Source organism: Pseudophryne corroboree, chromosome 4 (assembly GCF_028390025.1).
Source record: "Pseudophryne corroboree isolate aPseCor3 chromosome 4, aPseCor3.hap2, whole genome shotgun sequence".
Lineage (NCBI taxonomy): Eukaryota > Metazoa > Chordata > Amphibia > Anura > Myobatrachidae > Pseudophryne > Pseudophryne corroboree.
Genome location: NC_086447.1, coordinates 211,018,297 through 211,039,316, shown reverse-complemented (window position 1 = coordinate 211,039,316; position 21,020 = coordinate 211,018,297). Strand labels below are relative to the sequence as shown.

General features: G+C 45.0%; 1 protein-coding gene across 1 annotated transcript in view; it reads left to right on the top strand.

The window, feature by feature from the left end:
- SGPP2 (sphingosine-1-phosphate phosphatase 2) overlaps nt 1–21,020 on the top strand; it is a 98,970-nt gene that overhangs the window by 51,306 nt on the left and 26,644 nt on the right. Inside the window, exon 2 of the mRNA XM_063915909.1 lies at nt 18,192–18,350. Within this exon, the coding sequence (XP_063771979.1) occupies nt 18,192–18,350 (159 nt within the window). The remainder of the gene's footprint in view (nt 1–18,191; nt 18,351–21,020) is intronic.

Sequence of the window (21,020 nt, the reverse complement as noted above, 5' to 3'; positions counted from 1 at the left end):
AGGACTATTGGCATTCCTGGGGAAGGAGGAAATTGACACTGAGGGAGTTGGTGGGGTGGTTTGCGTGAGCTTGGTTACAAGAGGAAGGGATTTACTGGTCAGTGGACTGCTTCCGCTGTCACCCAAAGTTTTTGAACTTGTCACTGACTTATTATGAATGCGCTGCAGGTGACGTATAAGGGAGGATGTTCCGAGGTGGTTAACGTCCTTACCCCTACTTATTACAGCTTGACAAAGGGAACACACGGCTTGACACCTGTTGTCCGCATTTCTGGTGAAATACCTCCACGCCGAAGAGCTGATTTTTTTGGTATTTTCACCTGGCATGTCAACGGCCATATTCCTCCCACGGACAACAGGTGTCTCCCCGGGTGCCTGACTTAAACAAACCACCTCACCATCAGAATCCTCCTGGTCAATTTCCTCCCCAGCGCCAGCAACACCCATATCCTCCTCATCCTGGTGTACTTCAACACTGACATCTTCAATCTGACTATCAGGAACTGGACTGCGGGTGCTCCTTCCAGCACTTGCAGGGGGCGTGCAAATGGTGGAAGGCGCATGCTCTTCACGTCCAGTGTTGGGAAGGTCAGGCATCGCAACCGACACAATTGGACTCTCCTTGTGGATTTGGGATTTCAAAGAACGCACAGTTCTTTGCGGTGCTTTTGCCAGCTTGAGTCTTTTCAGTTTTCTAGCGAGAGGCTGAGTGCTTCCATCCTCATGTGAAGCTGAACACCTAGCCATGAACATAGGCCAGGGCCTCAGCCGTTCCTTGCCACTCCGTGTGGTAAATGGCATATTGGCAAGTTTACGCTTCTCCTCCGACAATTTTATTTTAGGTTTTGGAGTCCTTTTTTTACTGATATTTGGTGTTTTGGTTTTGACATGCTCTGTACTATGCCATTGGGCATCGGCCTTGGCAGACGACGTTGCTGGCATTTCATCGTCTCGGCCATGACTAGTGGCAGCAGCTTCAGCACGAGGTGGAAGTGGATCTTGATCTTTCCCTAATTTTGGAACCTCAACATTTTTGTTCTCCATATTTTAATAGGCACAACTAAAAGGCACCTCAGGTAAACAATGGAGATGGATGGATTGGATACTAGTATACAATTATGGACGGGCTGCCGAGTGCCGACACAGAGGTAGCCACAGCCGTGAACTACCGCACTGTACTGTGTCTGCTGCTAATATATAGACTGGTTGATAAAGAGATAGTATACTCGTAACTAGTATGTATGTATAAAGAAAGAAAAAAAAACCACGGTTAGGTGGTATATACAATTATGGACGGGCTGCCGAGTGCCGACACAGAGGTAGCCACAGCCGTGAACTACCGCACTGTACTGTGTCTGCTGCTAATATATAGACTGGTTGATAAAGAGATAGTATACTCGTAACTAGTATGTATGTATAAAGAAAGAAAAAAAAAACCACGGTTAGGTGGTATATACAATTATGGACGGGCTGCCGAGTGCCGACACAGAGGTAGCCACAGCCGTGAACTACCGCACTGTACTGTGTCTGCTGCTAATATATAGACTGGTTGATAAAGAGATAGTATACTCGTAACTAGTATGTATGTATAAAGAAAGAAAAAAAAACCACGGTTAGGTGGTATATACAATTATGGACGGGCTGCCGAGTGCCGACACAGAGGTAGCCACAGCCGTGAACTACCGCACTGTACAGTGTCTGCTGCTAATATATAGACTGGTTGATAAAGAGATAGTATACTCGTAACTAGTATGTATGTATAAAGAAAGAAAAAAAAACCACGGTTAGGTCACTGGTATATACAATTATGGACGGGCTGCCGAGTGCCGACACAGAGGTAGCCACAGCCGTGAACTACCGCACTGTACTGTGTCTGCTGCTAATATATAGACTGGTTGATAAAGAGATAGTATACTCGTAACTAGTATGTATGTATGTATAAAGAAAGGAAAAAAAACCACGGTTAGGTCACTGGTATATACAATTATGGACGGGCTGCCGAGTGCCGACACAGAGGTAGCCACAGCCGTGAACTACCGCACTGTACTGTGTCTGCTGCTAATATAGACTGGTTGATAAAGAGATAGTATACTACTAATATTATATACTGGTGGTCAGGTCACTGGTCACTAGTCACACTGGCAGTGGCACTCCTGCAGCAAAAGTGTGCACTGTTTAATTTTAATATAATATTATGTACTCCTGGCTCCTGCTATAACCTATAACTGGCACTGCAGTAGTGCTCCCCAGTCTCCCCCACAATTATAAGCTGTGTGAGCTGAGCAGTCAGACAGATATATAATATATATAGATGATGCAGCACACTGGCCTGAGCCTGAGCAGTGCACACAGATATGGTATGTATGTGACTGAGTCACTGTGTGCTGTGTATCGCTTTTTTCAGGCAGAGAACGGATTATAAATAAAAGTGGTGGTCACTGGTCACTATCAGCAAAACTCTGCACTGTACACTACTGAGTACTCCTAATGCTCCCCAAAATTAGTAAATCAAGTGTCTAAACGGAGAGGACGCCAGCCACGTCCTCTCCCTATCAATCTCAATGCACGTGTGAAAATGGCGGCGACGCGCGGCTCCTTATATAGAATCCGAGCCTCGCGAGAATCCGACAGCGTCATGATGACGTTCGGGCGCGCTCGGGTTAACCGAGCAAGGCGGGAAGATCCGAGTCGCTCGGACCCGTGAAAAAAAACATGAAGTTCTGGCGGGTTCGGATTCAGAGAAACCGAACCCGCTCATCTCTAATAGTAACTGAAATGAACTGTTAACCGTTCCACCCACATGTATGTATTTATTTATAGGCCCATTCAGAGCTTGTATTTAGCAAACCTTATATCAAACAATTTCTGTTGTCCTCTCTACATTCATACATAATGCTTTTCTGTAATCTGAAATCTAAAGGTTATTTACTGAGAATCACTGATCCTACAAAAAGTAATTGTTCTTTTTCAGATCTGTTTTATTCAAGAACTGGTAAAACTATACACTCCAACAACAAAATGTTGAGCACTTCGCTATAAGCAGCTTAGGGGTCAGTATAGCAATTGACGCTCATAGGGCCTAATTCAGATCTGATCACAGCAGCAAATTCGTTAGCTAATGGGCAAAACCATGTGCACTGCGGGGGGGGGGGGGGGGGGGCAGATGTAACGTGCAGAGAGAGTTAGATTTAGGTGGGGTGTGTTCAAACTGTAATAAATAATCCACCCAAATCTAACTCTCTGCACATGTTATACCTGCCCCCCCCCCCCCCCCCCGCCCTGCAGTGTACATGGTTTTGCCCATTAGTTAACAAATTTACTGCTGCGATGAGGTCTAAATCAGGCCCACAGTGCAGCAGGTTCAAAAGTATTATTAGAATATTAGCAAAGAATAAAATCTAGCTGAATGATGCTGTACTAGAAGGGGGAATACTGTAATCTCGCAGTGGAAGACCTGACCTATTGTATGGCATAATTAATTTTTCTTTATATACGGGGCAGCGGTCCATGTCCAATTTATTACCTTATTGCCCACCGTCAAAATGATTGCTAAAGTGGGTTTTCAATTGAAACCCCAATCAAACATTAATTAAAGACTTATTTGTCCAATAATACTTGGGGATATGGTATGCAGTTAAATTGCTGGCTGTCGGAATCCGGGTGGTCAGGATACTGACGCCGGAATCCCGACAACCAACAATGCCGACAGACGAAATCCCGGCCCACAGGGGCTATTCCCACCCATAGAGTGGGAACAGAACCTGTGGCGAGCGCAGCAAGCCCGCAAGGGGATTCTTTGCGCTTGCCCCGCTGCCGGCATACTGGTGCCCAGGATGCCGCTGTCTGTAATTCATACTGATCCCGAGAATATGTATGTCTTTAATGATTACGTTAACATGTTCAATTTCAGTCATATCATATTATCCAAAAATTGCAGGGTTCTGTGTAGGTTGATGTTCATTTGTCAATTTAGTTGTTGATGAATACAATTTGTTCGTTCATTACCATATACAGCCACTAGGGGCATAAACTATAATTTGCGTCCCTAAGTGGCTGTGCAACATTTACTTTTGAGCTACAGTATAATAATAATATTACATAATATTAACAACAACCATAGTGTTAAATATAATTTGTTTTGCTCTGACAATGACTAGCTGTATTTGTCAGAAAGTCTCTTGCACCAGTCATGCTAACATTGACTATCCCTCATCCTTTCCACAAATTTCCTTTCTATCTCTAATTTCTGAAGCTGAAACCGAGACTTCCTGTCCAATATATATCACTGTAGGAAGGGAAGGATTTAATGTGCCAGCAGCTGACATTGTGTTTCCTGGGTTAACATTGACTTTTCTAAAGCATTAATGATGCCTATTAATCCCATAGCATCACATGTCACTAGCAACTTAGATAGGGCATAAGGGCCGCAGACATCAATGACAATGTGAGAGATTCATATAATTACCACAACACACGCTGTCATTATTGAATCAATATTTACTAGTACAGTTTTTGCTCTTTTTCAGTCTAGCCTGTCTTTAATGCCTGTCTTTAACATAGTTTCCTATATGATGAAATATACTGACAAAGCTTTGGCATTGATAATTATTGGCTACTTATTGTAGCAATATGTTGTCTAAATATTATGTCATTTTGGGGCTTCTTCATAAAAGCAAGCCCATCAAAATAAGGTTAGGGTTGCTTAGCTTGTGGGTCAATACCCCCCCCCCTCCCCCCCCCCCCCCCCCCCCCCCAAAAATAGATTGCCCATATCAGTTGGGTTGAGGCCTTTATGGTTTATGCAAAGCAATTGTGTTTTTCCAAGTAAAGGTCTAATATTGTCTGGTATGCCTAACATTTTTATATTTTAATAAAAATCCTCGATCAGGAACCTGCACCATCCCAACACTCTCTTCAGCTCCCTGCTCCAAATCAATCTCGCCTCCACAATATAGCAACCTCGATCATTGCATTCATGTCTCCCCTTAACTCTGTCCCTCTCTCCTGTGCTAGATCTGTCTGTAACAAACTGGTTCCCACCCATGACCTTTTTATCCCCAACTCCCTGAATTTCCTAGCCATCACCGAATCCTAGATTTCCCCTTCAGTCACCACTTCTCCCACTGCACTCTCCTCTGGTGGACTCGCATTCTCTCATACAATGGGGGTTGTCACAGTGGTAATGTAGGGGTCCTTCTATACCCCTGCTGCTCCTTCCAACTCGTACCCATAGAACCATCCCATTCATTCCCTTCCTTTTGAGGTTCATTGCTATTCACTTTTTCCAACCCATTCACTTTGAAAAAGCTATTATCTATTACTTGGCCCTATTTCCAAAATCATTGAAACTTTGCTTCCTGACACTCTCACTTCAGACTGTCCCTCACGCCTATTACTTCACTATTGATGTCCCCACTGCCTCTAAACTCCTGGCCGTCACATCATCAGTTGGTCTCTCTCAATGGACCTCTGCACCCTCCCATATGTGTCTTCAACTCAGAAATATCTGAAGGATCAGACCCTTTCTCATCGTGGAGGCAACTAAGATCCTAATCCATTCACTGGTCATCTCTAGATGTGACTACTGTAAATTCCTCATATGTGGCCCACCTTTTTTCACTCCAATCTGTCTCCCATGCTGTTGCCTGGCTCATTTTCCTCTCCAAATTTACTACATCTGCCTACCTTCTCCTACAAGCACTACACTGGCTTCCCTTACACTTCAGAACACAATTCAAACTTGTCACACTGGCTGCCAATAAAACAATGTGGAGGTTTTCGCTGGCCTCCAAGGAACATAGAAAACACAGAATGATTGTCCCAATGAGGTACTAATCTAGGTTACATGTGAATAGGAATCTAAGTACAGGTTGAGTATCCCTTATCTAAAATGCTTGGGACCAGAAATATTTTGGATATCGGATTTTTCCGTATTTTGGAATACCGTATATACTCGAGTATAAGCCGACTTTTTCAGCACTTTTTTTTGTGCTGAAAAAGCCACCTCGGCTTATACTCGAGTCAGTGCAGGCAGAGGCAGAGCAGTGTGAAGGAGGGACATGGAGCGCACAGCGCGCGGCGCTCCTGTGTCCCTCCTGCATCTCCGGCGGCAGCAGCGGCGGTTCTATTACAGGAAATACCCGTTCGTGACCTCTGATCACGAACCGGCACTTCCTATAATAGACCCGCCGCGGCCGCCGAAGATGCAGGAGGGACACAGGAGAGCCGCGCACGCTGTGTGCTTCGTGTCCCTCCAGAAGACAGCGCGGGATCGACGGAGGGGTAAGTAACAGCACTGTGGGGCATACCTGGCACTTGGGGAGGGAACGTATCTGGCAGCACTGTGGGGGCATATCTGGCAGCACTGTGGGGGCATATCTGGCAGCACTGTGGGGGCATAACTGGCAGCACTGTGGGGGCATATCTGGCAGCACTGTGGGGGCATATCTGGCAGCACTGTGGGGGCATATCTGGCAGCACTGTGGGGGCATATCTGGCAGCACTGTGGGGGCATATCTGGCAGCACTGTGGGGGCATATCTGGCAGCACTGTGGGGGCATATCTGGCAGCACTGTGGGGGCATATCTGGCAGCACTGTGGGGGCATAACTGGCAGCACTGTGGGGGCATAACTGGCAGCACTGTGGGGGCATATCTGGCAGCACTGTGGGGGCATATCTGGCAGCACTGTGGGGGCATAACTGGCAGCACTGTGGGGGCATAACTGGCAGCACTGTGGGGGCATATCTGGCAGCACTGTGGGGGCATATCTGGCAGCACTGTGGGGGCATATCTGGCAGCACTGTGGGGGCATATCTGGCAGCACTGTGGGGGCATATCTGGCACTATGAGGGCATATCTGGCACTGAGGGCTGTGTACGGCTAGAGCTGCATTTCCCACCCTAGGCTTATACTCGAGTCAATAAGTTTTCCCAGGTTTTTGTGGTAGAATTAGGTGCCTCGGCTTATATTCGGGTCGACTTATACTCGAGTATATACGGTAATTGCATACCGTAATGAGATATCATGGGGATGGGACCAAAGTCTAAGCACAGAATACATTTATGTTACATATACACAAGAGCAAAAATGACAGCACTCAAAACCATAGTACAGAATGAATAGATGGTGCAAGGCAGTAAAATAACATAAAGGCACTTGCTTTTCCAGCTCATTGGAAAAAGCAAAACAAGCCAGCACTCTTGTTACATATACACTTTATACACACAGCCTGAAAGTCATTTAATACAATATTTTTAATAACTGTGAATTAAAGTTTGTGTACATAGAGCCATCAGAAAACAAAGATTTCACTATTTCACTCTCACTCCAGAAATTCCATATTTCGGAATATTTGGATATGGGAAACTAACCTGTATAGAACATAACACAAAAAGTGAGATGATAACATGAAGTTGAGTGCCCCAAAAGGGGTACAAAATGCAAGTGTGTTCTTTTTTGTTTTTGTTTTTTATAATAGTTTTTATTTCATTTTCTCATTATTGCCTTGGTAGTATACAGCAAACAGAATACAGTCAAACATGAATTTAAGGAGGTTTAGAGAAACAAAGAAAAACAAAAAAAAAGGAGGGGAGGGGGGAGACATAAAAACAAAAAAAGGGGGGGGGGGGATATTGCCAGACTTGGACAGTAACATAAAAAAAAAAAAAGACTGGTAAAGTCTCCTCACAGTCACGGAGTCAGAAAATACAGAAATAAATTGACATATAAACCTAAGTAGTAACATTAACATTACCGCAGGGGCTTCCTGCTGGAGAATCCAGAACAGTAAAGTCCAAGGGGGCACTGTAAATAATGGGATGACCCATACGCTCACGGAACTTGCCCCACTTAAACCACTTCATGTGACTAGAAGAGGAAGTTGAGGAATATGCCGTTTCCGCTGTTTTAAATAAATAGTGCCTGTGGACTTTTTCTAAAATAGTATTAGATGTAGGAAGTAAAGGGGATTTCCACAGTTGGGCTATGGAGGCCTTGGTGGCAATTTAAATATGTCCCATAAGGTATCTATCCCCCTGGGAAAGTGGGCCCGGATAAAAGTGGAACAAAACTGTAAAAGGGTCTGCAGGTATATCGGATCTCAATACCTCACTGATCATACAAAATATTTCCTTCCAGAGCGGCTGTACAACAGGGCAAGCCCAAAAAATATGATAGATATCTCCAATCGAGGCGCAGTTCCTCCAACAAAACTGGGAAACGGAAGGCCAGATTTTATGCAGCCGCTCCGGGGTGAAATAGGCCCTATGGAGTAGTTTAAAAAACATCTCCGAGTGGTGAACACATTTGGAAACCTTTAAAGCAAGTACGAAAAACAGAATCCCAATCTTCAGCGGTCAAAGCTTGAGGGAGATCCCTCTCCCATTTAACCAAAGAGGACAGCTTCCCAGAGGCCCGTCCCGACAATAGAAACTGATACCACCTGGGGATATTGCCTCTCTGAGCTGATGATTTCAATTTAGATAGTAATAGGGAAGGGAAGGCTAAATTGGCTAGAGGAAATAAAATATAACTCTGAATCCAATGTCGTAGCTGGAGGTACTTATAAAAATCCCTAGTTGAAATATTGGCCGTGTTCTGGAGGTGAGAAAAAGGGACCAGACCCTCTAATCGGAGTACATCATTCAGTGAGGACACCCCCAGTTCAACCCACGTGTCTAGGTTTAGGGAAGGAATCAAGGCAGCTATGGCGGACAGGGATAATTCTAAGGAAGGTAGGGTAATCTCTGCTTGAGAGGATACAAATTTACGCCAAAGCTGAAGAGTTGTGGCAATCGCTTTTACAGGTGTGGGTCTGGCGAGGAGTCACCGTAGCAGGTAACCACAGGAGATCGGGGAGGCTAAAAGGAGACACCATGGAGCTCTCAATAACAGCTCACTGTTTAGGGGATCCGGAGAGGAACCAGTCTTTAACTTGACTCAGTATACAGGCCGATTGATAAGCCTCAAGATCCGGGAATTCGGCACCTGCCCTAAGTTTCGGAAGGGAAAGGGTATGTCTAGCAATTTAAGCTTAGAGCCCTTCCAAATATAATTAATTAGAAGTTGATTAAACTTGTGTAGTAATGGCCTTGGGAGAAGTCTCGGGATAGCTCTATAAAGATACATTAACTTTGGCAGTAACACCATTTTAGCGGCTGCGATACGGCCCAACCAGGATACTTCGTGTAGCATCCAATCTTGGGTCAGGGACTCGAGGGCCTGCAATAACGGCTTATAGTTGCAGTCTATCAAATCACGTTCTCTGGCCAGATTAATTCCTAAATATTTGAGAGATGTAGACTGCCAAGCATATTTAAAATGACCTTGCAATTCCTGTAATAAGTCCGCGGAAATATGGAGAGGAAGGGCCTCCGTTTTAGAGGTATTCAATTTATAGTATGAAACCTCGGAGAACTGCCCCAAAACTTGGTGCAGTGTGGGAAGAGAGATCTCGGGTCTCGTCAAACATAAGTGAATGTCATCTGCAAAGAGATTTATTTTATGTGAGACATCACCAATGATGGGACCATGAATGCCCGCTGCCAACCTGATTTTTTTCTGCTAAGGGCTCAATTGCTAAAGCAAATATAAGAGGAGACAACGGATATCCCTGTCTTGTACCATTGGCAATATTGAAGCTAGTAGAAAGGCAGCCATTAACAAAAACCGTAGCCGAAGGAGAGGAGTACAAGGAGAGAATAGAGTCCAATATACCACCCCCAAATCCAAAGCGACGCAACACAGTCTGCACAAAACCCCAATGAAGTCTGTCAAATGCTTTTTCGGCATCAAAAGAAAGAATTAGGAGAGGGATCCCGAGGGAATCACAGTAATCCATTACGTCTAGAACCCGACGAGTATTGTCTGGAGCCTGCCTTCCCGGAATGAACCCCACCTGAACCCTCAAAAAAACCTCTTTATATCAGGCGCTAATATTAGATGTTATAAAAAAGCCCTTTTGGATATAATGATACTCAGCTGCAAAAAGTTAATGACCTGGGGTTAACAGGTCAAATGAATTACACTGGACCACCCAAGTGCAATTAAACACAGAACTCCAATTTATAATACCTCTTGCGCTATAATTATATAAATACAAGATATGACTGACAAGAATAACAGACTCCTATAAAATTAAAAATATATTTAATATTGTATGAATTGTCATATATCATAAAACAAGACCGGTCTTAAAAGTTTAAACATCAAAAAATGACAGGTGTATATATACTTTCTAATAAATGGAGGTGGACTTTAAGCATAATCTGTGCACAGAAGTGTAAAAACAAGCCCTATAGCTATATGACTTAATTGATGAAAACAAAAAATTGAATCAAGTGTAGCTGCTGGTAAGACCCATATATTAATTGTTTCCAATAGATAGTCACTTTGTATCAAAGTTCTTTAGGATATAAAAATCCAACATATAACGATGAAATGAATAAGAGCCTTTTGTAACCGGAATCTTACGTGAGGTGAGAGCAAGTGGTATCAGCAGAAATGCATCCCGACGACCACCACAGTGGCTTGTAGCTGCGGGGAAAAACGGCACCTGCAATGGCGCCCGCTGTGACTAAACCTGCTCCGTCACGATGCTCCACGGGTATCCACCTCTACGTGCCGTTTGCGGGCACCGGTAAGCGGCTCCTCTCCACTCAAAATCAAATGACCAGGCAGAAGAATGTTACAGCCGGTACGTGATGCGGGTCTAACTCCAGCTGGGGTCCAACAAAATCAGTTTCTGACGCGTTTCGCTCCTCCCACAGGGGCTTCCTCAAAGAAACAATTAATATATGGGTCTTACCAGCAGCTACACTTGATTCAATTTTTTGTTTTCATCAATTAAGTCATATAGCTATAGGGCTTGTTTTTACACTTCTGTGCACAGATTATGCTTAAAGCCCACCTGAACCCTACCTGATCCAACCGAACAAGAAGGGGCAAACACGATTAGCGATCATTTTCGCATAAATCTTGACATCCGTGTTTAACAATTCTATAGGCCTGTAGGTTTGCAACGAAGAAGGGGACTTCCCTGGTTTGGTGATGGTCACGATTCGTGCATCGAGCATTTCCTTCGGAAAACGCCCTACCGACGTGGCTTCGCCAGACACTGACATAAGGACTGGGGCCAGATCAACTTTAAAAGATTTGTAAAAGTTAGCAGGAAATCCATCCGGGCCAGGGGCTTTATCAGATGGAAGCGAGTCAATGGTCGCCACTATTTCATCTATAGTCCAGGGGGAGCTCAGGGACAGGCAGGGTGCAGGGTCCAAAGAAGGAAGGGACAAGGATTGCAAGAAAGCATCAATATCCGCTTGAGAAGGTTGTGGGGTGGCCAGATCGTCCCGAAGGTTATAGAGGTTGGAATAATATTCCGCAAACGCGTTAGCAATTTGATACAGGTCAGATAACTTAGCACCTTGAGAATTAACATGGTGCACACGAACCCTCACTTTCTGTCCCCTCAATTTACTTGCTAATAAACGAACGGCCTTATTCCCAAAGACATAGAACTTCTGGTTAAGTCGTGCTATGTTACAGTGTAATTCACGAGCTAAGAGGAGTCGTCTATAAAGAGTTTTGTCAGTCGGATTCGCTTTGTGAGCCCTCTCCAGATTCAAAGCCTCCAGCTCAGCTTGTTCATTAGTCCGTTTATTGTCCCTTTTCAGTTTGGCAGCAATTTGGATAGCCGACCCTCTAACGACTGCTTTAAGAGAACACCAATGATTAAATATCGTGATGTCGTTGGGGTCGTCATCACTAAGATAGTTGGACACGGACTGCTGAATAGCCTGCTGTGCCTCCGGATGGGAGAGGGCACCAAATCCTAATCTCCACGGTCCAGGGGTGACCCTCCTGCCACCAATATCCCACACTAATAACAAAGGGGAGTGGTCTGACCATGTCATGGGAAAGATGTCACTTTTGCTGATCGAGGGAAGCGTCCATCTGTCGGAAAAGGCCAGATCTATCCGAGAATATGATCGATGGACATGGGAGTAGAACGAATAATCTCTCACCGTAGGGTGTTGAGATCTCCAGATGTCATAAAGGTCATATTCCGCAATCAGTCTACTGAATCCTTTATTAAAATCCTGGGGTTTGGGACTGCGTAACACGGTCGTCCTGGACCTGTCCATAATCGGATCAAGAACCATATTAAAGTCTCCCAGGACCAAGAGTGCACCAGTAACATGAGCCTGTAATACTGAAAAAAACCTTTTACAAAAGGATATTTGTCTAGTATTAGGAGCATAGCAGGACACCAAGGTGACATCTACATTATCCAACTTCCCTACCAAAATCAGGTATCTCCCCTCAGGATCAGAGTATTGGGCTGAAACACTAAACCAACAATGCTGGGAAATCAAGATAGCGACTCCCGCTTTCTTTTCCGGGCCATTAGCCGTATAACAATGAGGGAATTTAGAGTTCCGAAACAGAGGAGGTGCCGCCCCCTTGAAGTGGGTCTACTGGACCGCGACTACATGTGCTTTAATTCTGTGGAAGTAGGTCAGGGCAAGCTTCCTCTTCTGAGGCGAGTTCAAGCCCTTAACGTTAAGGGAAACTACATTCAACATTGTAAGGAGGAGTGGGGTTGCGATACATGACCAACATACTAAGCAATGTGAATGAAGACAACGGCTGGCAATAGGACAAATGAACAAAAAAGGTAAAATACAGACAAACATATAAGGAAAGAAAATACAACTGAACTGACCCCACCAGGGGCCAAGACAGGCACCATACCATGGCCGCCTGGAGAATAAACATGGGGGTTAGTGGCAAAAACCCCGTTGCCCTGAAATAGAGAACTGAAGGTATCCATTGGTGTCCCTCCGTGCTGTCCGAAGCAGAGACAAAAAAAACGTCAACCACATTGGAAAGGCAACTATAAGCCAATAGGCATCATACGAAAGCACGGAAGGTCACCAAGTCAGAACACCCAAACATAGCAAGTAACTGTTTTAACAATATATAGAGTCCTAACAGGAGAAGGAACATCACTCAAAAAGAAAATCTCCATTGCCACTCCCATTAAAATGAGCCAAAGAAACATTAAATGAAGAACTGCAGCAGAGGAACTAAGAGAGACTAAGAGAAACCGTAGTGCAGTATTCAGCCCGATCCTGCCTTGGACCAGTTGTGTTGGAGACCGCGAGCTGAAGAGTCACGGTCTGGAGGGCTGACTAAGTTCCATCTCTCCAACATTTTTATGCCATCCGGCACATTAGTGAGAACGATCGTGGAGCTGTCCTTTGATATTAGCAGTTTAGTGGGGAATCCACACCGGTAGAAGATGTTGGCTCTCCTGAGAACGTTAGTGATAGGCTGAAAAGAACGTCGCTTCAGTAACGTATCCCTGGAAAAGTCGCCAAACAGTTGAAGGGAACCCAACATCTCTGCTGTATCCGAAGACGGCCGAGCTGCCTTCAATAACTCCTCCTTCACATGAAAGAAATTAATCCGCATCAGAACATCCCGGGGGACATCCGCTGGTGCATTCCTAGCCTTGGGGAGGCGGTGTATACGATCGATCAAAAGATCACTTGAAGTAAGTGACGGGGCTATTTTCCGGAACAATGCAGTAGTGTAATCATGTAGAGAACTATTTGATACAGTCTCCGGGACACCTCTCAATTTCAAGGTATTCCTTCTGGATCTATCCTCCATTTCCGTCACCTTATCCCGCAGAAGAGAGACCTCCATTTCCAGTTGGTCGTGAGAGGTAATAAGAGCATTATGGGATCCAACCACTTCCTCCATCTTCGTCTCAAGGTGGTCGGTCCGACCCCCCAAGTCGTCTATGGACTTCTGACACGAATAAAGGGAGGCTCTAAATTCCGCAGCTACTTCATATTTAAAGGACGCCAGCAGAGCCTTCATAGATCCTACTGTGAGTGCATCATTGTCATCCAACTCACTGGGCTTGAGAGGGGCCTGGCCCGGGGAGGAGGGACCACCCCCAGAAGCTGACGCAGGAGACGGACCCCTGGAGGAGGGAGCATTTGCCTCCTGCGGTTTTATAGGGTTTAGGTGACTGTTTGAAGAATGCAACCTCAGAAGCGGATTTAGCGACTTTCACTTTTTTAGAAGGCATAATACAAAAGGTAAGTGAGGTGCGATAAGCGTCTCAGGTAGTGTGGATATAAACGAAAGGACAGCTCCACTATAGGGATACTTGCTATGACCTTATACAGAATAAAAGGGCGACAAGGGGTCGGAATTGCTTCATTCACTCAGGTGAGAGGACCCATTGAATGGGAGCATCCTCATCATGGGTGAGAGGCCCCAGGAAACAGGCAACAGTGGGGAGCAGGTCTCGTTCAATAAACAAAGCTGTAGCATGTATGGTAAATAGCCTCAGAATCTCCTGACCACCGGCTGGCAAGGTGACAAAAGTTAAGGGGTCTACAGCCCTCTCCAGCAAATGTGTAGCCTCCACCAATCACTAGTGCAAACCTGGGTTTAATTCCAGAAACAGTGAGGGGTGGGGGGAGATGGCTCCCCACAATCACAGCAGCCCAAGGCAAAAGTGGGGGTAGGGCAGCACCATTCAGTGTGAATACTCCTGATATATGCGCCTTTTCAGTACAGATAGGCGCTGTCAGCCCCCAGCACGGGACTTCAGCTGCGCTATTACCTGGGGCCCCAGCAGGCGAGATCAGGGACGTTGGCGGCTGTAGTGGTGAGCAGCGTGCATCCCAGCGGCTGCAGGATTCCCTCCGTCAGGCACAGAGCGGGTGCCGAGCTTCCGTTCCCAGGCACGTTGCTACAGAGTCCGCGCTGCACACGGAGCTCCCTCTGGATGCTGCTGCTGAAAGGGTGCCCTGCCGCTCGGTGCTGTGAGGCAGGCGGCAGACGCAGGAACGGGAGCAGGGAGGAGCGGGAGTCACTTCAGCCCACCGCTGCAGGGACACTCCACTTCCGGGTCGGGTCAGCGGTGTAAGCGAGTCCCCGGCGTCTCCCAGGCAGATGGGCCGCAACCCGCACAGGTGCAGGAGGCACCTGCCGGCTCCGCGGACCAGTCCACCCGGTACAGTGAAGCCCCAGCAGGCTCGGAGGGGTCTTTGTTTAATAAATAAGTTGGGCTGGAAGGTAAATAATGAAATATTATGCAGGATTTCTAGCTCAGCACAGCTGCTTGGGTCCGCTGCCAAGCCACGCCCCCCTCGTGTCTGTGTTCTTTTATTTTATTTTATACATGTGCGTGTGTGTGTGTGTGTGTGTATGTATGTATGTGTATGTGTATGTGTATATATATATATATATATATATATATATATATATATATATATATATATATATATATATATATATAAAAAAACACACATACACTAGCTGGAGTACCCGACGTTGCCCGGGATTTTAAGAATGTCTGTTTACCAAAATAAATGTAAATATTAAACACACAGTATAAATAACATCGTAGATAACTGAATACCCGTGCTTCGCTAGGGGATGGGGATGGTAAATTAGAATGATAGTTCGTTAATTTACGTTGGTTGGAAATCCAGTATATAGGCATATGTTGCTTCCCTGACGCACTTTGTGTAGTGGGAGGACCCCTTTTTGGTCCCCCAAGGGACCCTGCTCTTCCCACTATACATTTCAAATTTTTTTAGTTGCCTCGGCCGTGTTTTAATACGCTCGTATGTAAAATTTTACGATCTTCGCTTGTAAACTGTGGATTTGTATTGAAAGACAGAAGGACAGAAGTACAAATTTTCGCTGTTATATATTAGATAAGTACCTAGATCAGAGGTTCCCAAACTGTGTGCCGTGGCTCCCTGGGGTGCCTCGGGACACTTGCAGGGGTGCCCTGGGTTGGTGGTCCAGGACCAATTCAAATTATTCATGGTCAATATAATAGGCAAAACCAGCTGGTGGCTGCCAGTCATAAAATATGTGGTCAAACAGAAGCAAATCTTGTCCCTCACCACACAACTGACCCTAAGGATGACATATAAACGCTATCTGCTTAATGTAATATTTCTTTCTAAATTTCTCAATAAGAAATTTTTGGCCTAGGGGTGCCGTGAAAAAAATTCTAATATTCTAGGGCACCGTGATTCAAAAAAGTTTGGAATCCACTGACCTAGATAGATCCTCCTCCAAACACTCCACAGTTTCTTATATAGCGCAGCACATTATGTATCTCCTGATATACTCTGTACTGCTGGGGGACCGTGCTGCTTCCACTATATAACTCTGTGTGTGGGTTCGTGCTGCCTCCATTCCCCTCCTCACATTATGTCACTGCCCCTGTCACATGCAGCCCTGTCATCACTGACCTATCATGCATGTCCTGATATAGTGTGTGCTGCTGGCCCACCCTCCCTAGGGGTGCTAGTGGTGTGTTACCCCCACAGTGTTTGTTCCCAGAGTATAAGTAATATGTGTAGCAAGTTTGGTGTAAATTGCTCCAGGCATTCCAGAATTATGCTGTCTGCTGAAAAACTCTGTGCTGCTGACTCAACCCTAGGAGTGCTAGGGGTGTCTTACCCCCACAGTGTTTGTTTCCAGCTTGTAAGTGTACCAAGTTTGGTGTAAATTGCTCCAGGCCTGCCACAGTTTTGCAGTCTCCTGAAATACTCTGTGCTGCCGTCCCACCTCTAGGGGTGCTAGGGGTGTCTCACCCCACAGTGTGTGTTTCCCAAGTGTAAGACATATGTGTACTAAGTTTGGTGTAAATTGCTCCAGGCCTTCCACAGTTTTGCCATCTCCTGAAATACTCTGTGCTGCTGTCCCACCCCTAGGGGTGCTAGGGGTGTCTGACCCCCACAGTGTTTGTTTCCAGAGTGTAAGTCATATTCGTATCAAGTTTGTTGTAAACTGCTGCAGGCATTCCTCCAGAGTTATGCTGTCTGCTGAATTACTCAGTGCTGCTGCCTCACCCCTAGGGGTGCTAGGGGTGTCTTCCTCCCACAGTGTTTGTTGCCAGATTGTAAGGCTCATGTGTACCAATTTTTGAGTACATTGCTCCAGCAATTCCGGAGTTATGCTGTCTCCTGATATACTCTGTGCTGCTGTCTGCCCCCCTAGGGGTGCTAGGGATTTCAAATTGTTTTAGTTGCCTCCACCATGTTTTCATACGCTTATGTGTAAAATTTCACGATCTTCGCTTGTAATTTGTGGATTTGTATATAAGGACAAATTTTCATTTTTATAAATTAGATATGTTTGTTTTTTTTTCAAAGGATGCATAGATGCACTGTATAGAGCAACATAATATATCATATCATGCCCTAACAGTAATCATTCATGATCACCAGCCAAATAATGCATTACAAACCAGGTTTTTAACCTCCACAATTACCAGCCATCTGTTGCCCAGATTAATACTCCGCAACTACCAGCCACCTTTTGCACAAACCAAAGCGACTCTCCTGGGCCTCCATATTACACTATTAAGGGTAAGAGGTCATTATGAAATGAGTGAGTGCTCATATGTCCTTAATGATGTTGGAAGCAACGCAAAGATACCTGGAGGAAGTGCTACTGTTCGGGTCTTAGCGCTAATAGTTCCCACTCACTGGGATGTCATTCAGTCACAGCAGGGTTGAGTGAAAGTCAGATGTCCGTACAGTGTGGCCAGTGCACAGATCTTTTGAATTCATATTTGGTCCATTGTTGGATATCTTAAACCAAATCTCTTCAAGACTGGTCAGATCACAAACCAAATCCACTGTTCAGCCCAGCAGGTAACATAACATTCAGGAATATGTGAACATCCTTTTTAATTGATATTACTTTATTGTGGCAGCACGGATGGTGTAATGGTTAGCATTACTGCCTCACAACACGAAGTTCATGGGTTCAATTCCTAATATGGCCCAAACTGTCTGCAGTTTGTATAATATCGTGCTTGCGTGGGTTTCCTCTGCGTGATCTGGTTTCCTCCAACACACCAAAATTATACTGGTAGGTTAATTGACTCCAAACAAAATGAACCCTAACGTGAATGTGTATAATGTATATATGGTAGGAAACTTATATTGTAAGCTCCACTGGGGCAAGCACTGATGTGAATGGTCAAATATTCTCTGTAAAGCGCTTTGGAATATGTGTGTACTATATAGTGATGAGCGGATTCGGTAAAACCGAGTAAAACCGAATCCGCTCATCACTAGTACTATATACAGTAAATAATTGTAATTGCACCTTTTTCTTTCTTACTTGCAGATGCCGGCCAGAAAGTACGTGGTGCACAATTACGTGCTGTATTACCTATTCAGGTTCGCGGCTGCACTGGGACAAGAAATATTTTATATCACATTCATGCCTTTCATTCTTTGGAACATCGACTCTTTTATTGCAAGGCGGATGATTTATGTCTGGTGTGTGAGTATCGCCATTGTTTGTCTGAATACGCCATCTTGAAATGTAGTTTGCTTTAATAAAAATTGTTACGTTACAGGGAAGATATTGAATGTATAAACAAAATCAAGAGCTGACATATCTTACCTAATATAGGTAAAGGGCCCCATACACTAGAACGATAATGCCGGATTTCATCCAAATTCGGGCTGATATATCGGGTGAAATCGGGCATTTTGGAGGCGTTTCAGATCCGATGCACGTTCCCGTAAGGGTCTGATTGACTCCCCTAGATCGTTAGTGCTGCACTAAAACAGAATTTGTGATGTTGCCCATAGCAACCAATCCAATGCTGCCAATCAACTTCTTAAAGGCAATAGAGAAACGATAGACAGCTTCTCATTGGTTGCTATGGGCAACATCACCAATTCTGTTTAAGAAGCTTTAGTAAATTTTACTCCTAGGTCTTCACATACATATGACTTAAAATATTATTAAAATATTATCTTTCTATATATGTTGTTTTTAAATAAATTGAATATACTATGGAAAGACAGGCAACAATCAGTGTCATCTTAACATATGGACCCACTGGACAGCTGCCCGGGGCCCCAAGATTCTTAGGGCCCCCTAGTAGGGACGGGCCGGTGCTACCCGAGCTTCTTGGGAGGCAGATAAAGAATGCTGCTTGGATGCTACTTGGGGGACAGGTCAGGGAGGTGTCACTGGCTAGGAGCAGCACTGTGCACTGGAGAGACTCGCTGTGATAGGGGTATGTAGTGTGGGTATATGCCTCCTGCAGGTCAGGATGTATGGGGCACTATCTGCATGGTGAAGGAAGGGTTCAGTACGGTGGACACTCTCTGCAGTAAGTGCAGTGGGCACACTGGGTCCCACAGCTGGCTGTGTAGTGATGGGTTACTCAGGGTGTGGGGAGCTGACACTCTCCAGTAACTGGTGACAGATGAGGTGAGTGTTCACTACAGCCCAACACACCTGATCCCTCAGTCTGTCCGTATGTATGAGATCATACCCTCCAACTGTACCTTTTTGGCAGGTACAGTACCTTTTTTTTTTTTTAATTGTCTGTACTGATTTTTGGCTCTCCAAACTTCCACTGAAAGTATAGGAAAAGGGACATGACCACGCCCCTTTTTAACCCATGTCCACGCCCCCTTTTCAAATTTGTACCGATTATTTTATGTGTAAAATGTTGGAGGGTATGTGAGATGGTATTTAATAGTGTGTGTTTGATGATATTAATATAATATGAGTCTGTGGCATGGCATCAGTGTAGTGTGTGTAAAACTATTATATGCTTGACGGTGTTAATATGTGTGTTATGGTATTAATACACAAGTGTGTGGGTAGGTGGCTTTTAATATATATTAGTGTGACCACATTATTATTGTGTTTTATAGTATTATTATGATGCGTTTCTGATGGTATTAATACACACACACACACACACACACACACACACACACACACACACACACACACACACACACGTACATGTGTATAGGAACTAGTGATGTGCACCGGACATTTTTCGGGTTTTGTGTTTTGGTTTTGGATTCTGTTCCGCGGCCGTGTTTTGGATTCGGACGCGTTTTGGCAAAACCTCACCGAAAATTTTTTGTCGGATTCGGGTGTGTTTTGGATTCGGGTGTTTTTTTCAAAAAAACCTAAAAAACAGCTTAAATCATAGAATTTGGGGGTCATTTTGATCCCATAGTATTATTAACCTAAATTACCATAATTTCCACTCATTTCCAGTCTATTCTGAACACCTCACACCTCACAATATTATTTTTAGTCCTACAATTTGCACCGAGGTCGCTGGATGGCTAAGCTAAGCGACACAAGTGGCCGACACAAACACCTGGCCCATCTAGGAGTGGCACTGCAGTGTCAGGCAGGATGGCACTTCAAAAAAATTGTCCCCAAACAGCACATGATGCAAAGAAAAAAAAGAGGTGCACCAAGGTCGCTGTGTGACTAAGCTAAGCGACACAAGTGGCCGACACAAACACCTGGCCCATCTAGGAGTGGCACTGCAGTGTCAGGCAGGATGGCACTTCAAAAAAATTGTCCCCAAACAGCACATGATGCAAAGAAAAAAAGAGGCGCACCAAGGTCGCTGTGTGACTAAGCTAAGCGACACAAGTGGCCGACACAAACACCTGGCCCATCTAGGAGTGGCACTGCAGTGTCAGGCAGGATGGCACTTCAAAAAAATTGTCCCCAAACAGCACATGATGCAAAGAAAAAAAAGAGGCACACCAAGGTCGCTGGATGGCTAAGCTAAGCGACACAAGTGGCCGACACAAACACCTGGCCCATCTAGGAGTGGCACTGCAGTGTCAGGCAGGATGGCACTTCAAAAAAATTGTCCCCAAACAGCACATGATGCAAAGAAAAAAAGAGGCGCACCAAGGTCGCTGGATGGCTAAGCTAAGCGACACAAGTGGCCGACACAAACACCTGGCCCATCTAGGAGTGGCACTGCAGTGTCAGGCAGGATGGCACTTCAAAAAAATTGTCCCCAAACAGCACATGATGCAAAGAAAAATGAAAGAAAAAAGAGGTGCAAGATGGAATTGTCCTTGGGCCCTCCCACCCACCCTTATGTTGTATAAACAGGACATGCACACTTTAACGAACCCATCATTTCAGCGACAGGGTCTGCCA